The sequence below is a fragment of the Sebastes umbrosus genome, chromosome 24 (genome assembly GCF_015220745.1).
Source record: "Sebastes umbrosus isolate fSebUmb1 chromosome 24, fSebUmb1.pri, whole genome shotgun sequence".
NCBI classification, from domain to species: Eukaryota; Metazoa; Chordata; class Actinopteri; order Perciformes; family Sebastidae; genus Sebastes; species Sebastes umbrosus.
The window spans coordinates 2668788-2675336 of NC_051292.1; the positions used below are offsets into that span (position 1 = coordinate 2668788).

Here is a 6549-nt window from a genome sequence, read left to right on the forward strand (position 1 = left end):
TACAAAGATAAATAAATAAAGAAGCAAATTAAAACAGAAATATCAATTTATGCCACTTTCTATCTATTAATTAATGGCTTTATTTAGATTATTCAATCACAAATTAATTTATTTATTGAGTAATTTATTTATTTATTTTTTAAGGTAACATAAGGCAACCCTTAATACTTTTTAAATACTTTTTTGAGAGTGTTTCAATCAGCTTAGTACAATTATGCATGTGATTATTGTATCTAATGAAGATTTATGATAAGGTCACATTTGGTACAGATTCACCTAATGTATGAACAGGTTTTAAGCATAGGCACCTAATTCCTTTAGAATGTAATAAAGAGGCATTGTTGTATTTGTTGGATAAATATTTATAAAGACACGAGCACATTCATGTTTCAAAAATACAAAAATAATCTACAACACATTCAGAGTTCACTGCCAAAATACAGTGCAAAAAGATATGTGCAAAATGACAATAAAGCAGTTATTGTTTCTCAGGCGGTCACTTCTGATTTGTCCTCTGGCTTGGGAGGCTCAATCTCCATGGCCTCCAGATAAACTGAGGAAGAAGGAAATACAGAAATACAATAAACTCATTTTTCTTTCTTTTTAAAATTGTCTTAAGGTGGATTTGCAGACTATTCTCTCTCTTACTCAGAGTATAGTCTGTTTCTGGTCCGGTGGCAATGAAGATCCAGGCCAGCCCCACCAGCAAAGCCACCACCAGGTTGACTGTCACCCATGGGTGGAGAATCTGGTGCTCCAACCCTGGTGGCCTGGAGAAGAGAAAGGAGAGTGTCATGCATCATATCTAGGCTTCATAGTAAGATAGAAATGATTCCAGCGAGCTCACCATAATGTCGTGTTGTGGGATGGGTACAGGTTGATTCGATCGCTGGTCATCTGCTGGCTCAGACTGAGGACTAACGCTGAGAAGTACACTGCATGGAACCAGAAAGAGTGTGAATTGAAACCAAACAGATCACATCTGAAGTTAACGTGGAGATAATAGATAGTGTGGACTCACAGAAAGAGGCGAGAGCGACGGGGTTCAGTCTGGCGAGCTGCCGCAGAGCCTCAGAGCCTTGGGCCAGGTTCACTCTGAGAAAACAAGAGTTGATCTTTTTCAGCTGCATTCCTCTTCATACTTTTACACACAAACACATTTTTACTGAGCAGCTTCACTGGTTGTTCGTATGAGATCAACCAATCATCTCACTCAGCTCAGGAGCTTTACCTGTCGAAGGCGGCCACCGTGCTGATGGCGAGCAGCATGTAGAGCAGAGACTGGGCGGGGTACGCCAGGCTGTGGTACTGCTCCAGCAGGTTGGACAGAGCGGTGAGGTGCTGCCCGGCTAACATGTACACCACCACGATGTTCCACATGGCGTAGCCCGCCAGGAAGCCGTGGCAGTACAGACCGAACACCCTGCACCAGGAGAGGGGGGGCATTTAGGGAGGGGGAACACGCGCTTAAACATAATTGACATCGTATTGTGAAGATAGTTCACCTGAAGCCTTCGTGCACTCTAAGAGAAACGTCTCTGGTGGTCCAGAGCGGCTGAATGTTCTGGAAGTCCGGTATGTTTTCCATCTGGTCGCTGGTCTTCCTCCAGTCGGAGCGCTCAGCAGGCTGGAAACGCTCTGCACGCCAACACACAACAATTATTATTAATGCTGCTATTTAACACACTCGACCACATCTTCTTCTTCTTCGGTTACTCACTCGACTTCTCTATAAAGACTTTCCCCACCGGCTGGCTCTGACCGCCGGGGGCCGAGAACAGGGAATGCTGTGGGATGGGAGGAGGGGTGTCGGTGATAATGTCGTCCTCTTCTACGTCCAACTCATCGGGAAGCTGCGATTCAACAACCCTTGACTTCCTGAAATCACAAGAAAATGTTTTTATCAACAACATATTGTGTGATAATATGTCCAGTAATTGTTATTTTCTTACTTTTTCTTTCTGGGTTTTTTGACCACTTCTTCTCCATCGGAAGTCTGATCTGCTGCATCTCCGTTCGCCAGGTCGATTTGGTCATCGTCAAAATCTGAAACCATGAATTTACACATCTGTAAATGTCACGATGAACATCTGGGCCGCTCGTAGTTAAACACTAGTTACTAATACACAGATCGGCCATAGTGGCGGTCCTGTTTAAGAAGTGAAATTGTTTACTTATGATGGTCGAAAAGCCTCCAAAGTTCATCATTTACATCCAGATGAAACTACAACATTTGTTCTCAGTGTTTACCGATAGTGGCAGTTTTCTTTTTCTTCTTCCTCCTCTGCGGCGGTGCGTCCGTCGTGGTTTCAAGGGTGAGTTGCTCTCCGATCTCATGACCTTGACCTCCCATCTCCATCCCTTGATCTGAACAGGAAACAGAAGAAGGAGTGAAGAAACCTTCTGCGAGTAGTACATGTTCTTAACGTGATGGTTGTGCTTTCTACATTACAAAGCTCCGTTATAATGAACTTTTTAAATGAGGAGACTGAAGGTTTTCTCAATGGAAACCACACATATTTATTTAAGAAAACATTCTCACATGTGACACAGCTTTTAACTGAGAAGTATCTTGAGTATCTCAAGTATTGTAAAGTTTCACCGAATTAAAGGACAAGACCTTGTGAGGCTTCATGTTGGGGTGAACTAGCCCTTTAAATCCAGTGAAAAGTTTAAGATATGACAAATGAATCAGTGCAAACACAACCACTTGCGGTGCTGCACAGATGCAGATATGTGTTCATGTGTTACGTACCGTCCATATCGTCGACTCCATTCGTCTCCTTCCTCACCCTCTTCTTCTTATGTTTCGTTGCTGGCGCTTCTCCTGTAAAAACATAAATTAAGAAAAGTTAAATTAACTCAAAAGCTTCAGTAGAAAATATGAGCTCATCCGATCCTGACTCACCAGCTATGTCCTCACTTCGTGTTTCCACACGTCGGACAAAAGAGAGAAGAAGAAGTTTTGTTCAGTATAAATACTGCAGATTAAGACGTTATGTCACAGTAGATAAACACATTTACCAACAGTACCTCGGCATTGTGGGAAGACCTCGCTGTCCTCGCTTAGGAGACAAAAAGAGAAGCACAGGTCAGTTTTGTTCTTTGTGTTTGTTTATCTCATTTATCTCAGTTTCACCAAAGTATGAAAACCAGTAGGGATGATTCAGTTTTTTTTGAGAAAACTGAAATCAATGCTTTTCAAACCTTTTCAAGACTTAAAGATAGTCTGTTTAATGAACTGTTTTCACTCCTGGTATGTGTAAAAAGTATTTAATTAATTGGTTTTTACTCCTGCTAAACTGTAACTTAATTAACTGTTCTCACTCCTGGTACGTGCAAAATTGGAAAAAGAAGCTGATTTCAGTCCCTGTTTTCTACAACATTTATAAACCAAAAACAGGAATAAGTTAAATTCTGTGCAAAATCTTACAAGTTGAGCTATTATACAACCAACAACCATGACAAATCTGACACTTAGTTAGCAGTTAGTAAAATTGGATTAAGAAGGTCCCATCAAAAGCAGCATAAACACATTAACAAATTCCCTCTCCTCAGACACGTCGAGCCCAGATGTAAACAAAGAGTTTTAAAATTTAGACAAACATAGTGTGAGCTTTTCAGAAATGTCCAGTTACAGTCGGATAAGAGAAGTCCTTACCGTCGTATTTTTGGCCATCCCACTCAAGAATCAAGAGTAAGAGTGGAGAGCAGCGACACATAACATCCTGGCCGACCCTGTTAAACCCTCGGCTAAATCTGTGTTCATACATCCGCCAGGAACGGGGATTACTCGGGGCAGAGGTCAGACGACTCTTTCAGACTCTGAGTGAAGCGTCAAGGAAGTGCGTCCGTCTCTGAGATCTGGTTTAATCTTTCTGATGATGCTTCTTATAAACACCAACGGTGTTACTATACTCTGCTTTATTGTCCCTACATGCACTAGGACGACTTCTAAGGAACGTTTTTTGACAATTAACATATAAAAAGTTATATTTTTTTTAGGTGAGACATGATTTTTAGTCTGATATCACAGAGGTCTCATCTTCCAGCCTTGCCTAGGAAATCAGCGTAATTTTGTCCAAACTTTCACAAAATTTCCAGGTTAGTGATTTTGAGATTTCAAATGCCTGCCTGGCTTCATGGATTTATGTTATGTGTGTTAGTTATAAATGTATTTTCATTGCCTTTACTGTGTGTTTTAAGGCTGCAACAAATACTTGTTTCCTAATCAGATAATCTGTTGCCAACTTTTTCAATTAACAAATTAATTGTTTAAGCTTTAAAAATATAAGGATATAGTGAAATAGCTTGCTTTGTCTGACCAACAGTACAAAATACAACAATTTCATGCAAATTGTGCTGAAATTATTAGTTAAATCAACTGTATAACAACCTATTCTTCAGTTAGGTTTATTTTCTCTTTTATTAGTAAAAGTACCAACTATTTGATGCTTACACTTTCACAAATGTTCTTTTCTCAGTTTACTATAATTATAAATTGAGTAGTTTGGGTTTTGGTTGGTAGTTGTGGATTGGTTGGATGATGGGTTGAAGCGGAGCACAAATACAAATCAATTTAAAAAGCTATACAAAAAAGATATTTTTGGGAGTTATATGGTTGAGGAAGAGTTGTAAGGGTTGGTTTATATCTACTTTTAACTCCGGATGGATATGTGGGTTGTAAATAAACTTGGGATGCTGTTCATATATTTAATTTGGGATGTAAATAAATCTGGGATAGTTTATATATTATATTATCATTCTATTATATATGAGTTATTAGAGGAGAAGTGAGAAAGGGGTAGGGAAATATAAGTTTTACTTCTACCTACTCCTTTTTGGACACTATTACTCTTGTTTTGTTTGTTATTATCTGTTTTTCTTTATTTTTATGTTTGAAATAAAATCATTCATTTTAGAGTTTTGTGAATATATATTTAAATTAAAAATATTACAATACATTTATGCTTTTAAACAATTTAGTTTTGTGTTTTTTTTTTCTGTCACATATTTGCCTCATTTCTTAGAGTGGGGTCACATCTTCTGACGGACAGATTTCAGTGTAACACCTGTACCTTACAATGTAATGGAGGCCTTTATTTTAACATTAAATTAATATAAAACACTGTAAGGACACCAGGTGAGGTTAATAACACCTGGAGGAGTATGACTCACCTGTGGAAGAGGCGGGAGCTCCCTGGGTCGCATTTTCTATAATAAAAACACATAAACTGTTAGCAATATTTACAACTTCCGGTTATCTTTATTTAAGTAAATACAGTTAAACTATGAGATAATGGTGAGTTAGCGTTAGTTAGTATTGTTTAACACCAACGATAAGCCATAAAAAGTGCACTCAACACATTTATAAACATTACATTGTCGTCAAAATAGCATTTAATGCTACCTGCTACAGCTAGTTGCTATAGTTACCGTTATTTAAGAACATAAGATACCTTTGAGCGTCCCGTGTCCATTTATACACTTTCTCCTTTAAATATTCATCCAGTTAAATCATCTTTAGTCTATAAGTATATTTAAAAGCGAGTAAAACTCTTATTTATTACGATTATTTGCTTTGTTTACAAGCAGAAAGCTGTTACCCGGATGCATTTACGCGTAGCACACACCACTTCCTGTATCTTCTTCTTCTTTGAGGTTTATTGGCGGTTGACAAACAACGGTTTGGCGCATTACCGCCACCTCCTGGTGGAGTGTGGATCATTCTGGATAATAATTACTATATTAAAAAAAGAAATAAAATACAAATAGAAATAAAAATAAAAATAAAAATAAAAATAAAAAATAAAGAAAACAAACCTCATATTTTTCCAATCATATTAATTTGTCTAAGATACTGAAATAATGTTCTATAACACTCATTTAGTGATTTCTTTTGTAGAATATCTATTAAATGAAAGCGTACTTTAATCTCTTTGAGGCCTTCTTTCTTCCTCATATCTCTCACAATGCAACTGGACATGCTCCATTGGCAACTGTGAATCTCATTGTATTTAATACAATGATAATGAAGCTTTCTATTTTTCTATTCAATGTGTGAAGTGATTTTGGTGGTACTACACTGCATAATACTGAAGTTATTGAATATTTTCCCCATTAAAAATTCATCAAAATTATGCAAAAGCATATTTTTCCAAACTAAGTGTTGTAGTATAACTATGAGGAGATCATTGATGTGTGAAGTAATTTTGGTGGTACTACACTGTATAATACTGAAGTTATTGAATATTTTCCCCATTAAAAATTCAAAACAATTATGCAAAATAATATTTTTTCAAAGTAAATGTTGTAGTACAACCATGAGGAGATCACTGATGTGTGAAGTAATTTTGATGGTACTACCCTGTACATTACTGAAGTTATTGAATATTTTTCCCATTAAAAATTCACCAAAATTATGCAAAAGCATATTTTTCCAGACTAAGTGTTGTAGTACAACATAGTACGAGTTAATAAAAATATTCTCCTAGGGGGTCTTCGTACAAAACCAACAAAAAAGATGAATAAACTACATAAATGAATAAA

The 6549-nt window shown here is 37.3% G+C and overlaps 1 protein-coding gene across 3 annotated transcripts; it reads right to left on the bottom strand.

Annotated features, from left to right (window-relative positions):
- Positions 1 to 344: 344 nt before the first annotated feature.
- Positions 345 to 5658, bottom strand: LOC119483652 (transmembrane protein 237B-like). 3 transcript variants are annotated; one of them, XM_037761997.1, is made up of 14 exons: positions 5460 to 5658; positions 5179 to 5214; positions 3034 to 3065; positions 2909 to 2922; positions 2756 to 2827; positions 2251 to 2367; positions 1953 to 2046; positions 1721 to 1878; positions 1506 to 1638; positions 1232 to 1423; positions 1022 to 1095; positions 848 to 935; positions 649 to 770; positions 345 to 553 (listed from the first exon to the last, which is right to left on the bottom strand). In XM_037761997.1, the coding sequence occupies exons 1-14, from the start codon at positions 5478 to 5480 to the stop codon at positions 489 to 491; spliced, it is 1218 nt and encodes a 405-aa protein (XP_037617925.1). In that variant the 5' UTR covers positions 5481 to 5658; the 3' UTR covers positions 345 to 488. The 3 variants fall into 3 exon arrangements, with proteins under 3 accessions (XP_037617925.1, XP_037617927.1, XP_037617926.1); XM_037761999.1 differs by having other exon boundaries at positions 5607 to 5630; XM_037761998.1 differs by having other exon boundaries at positions 5437 to 5629.
- Between the last annotated feature and the right edge of the window lie 891 nt (positions 5659 to 6549).

What these genes read in the sequence shown, in the direction of transcription:
- LOC119483652 (XM_037761997.1), bottom strand. Translation starts at nt 5,480, where the DNA reads ATGGACACGGGACGCTCAAAG. An exon ending in TGGACACGGGACGCTCAAAG is followed by an intron (nt 5,215 to 5,459) that starts GTATCTTATGTT and finishes TTTTTATTATAG; the next exon opens with AAAATGCGACCCAGGGAGCT. An exon ending in AAAGAAAACTGCCACTATCG is followed by an intron (nt 2,047 to 2,250) that starts GTAAACACTGAG and finishes TCATGGTTTCAG; the next exon opens with ATTTTGACGATGACCAAATC.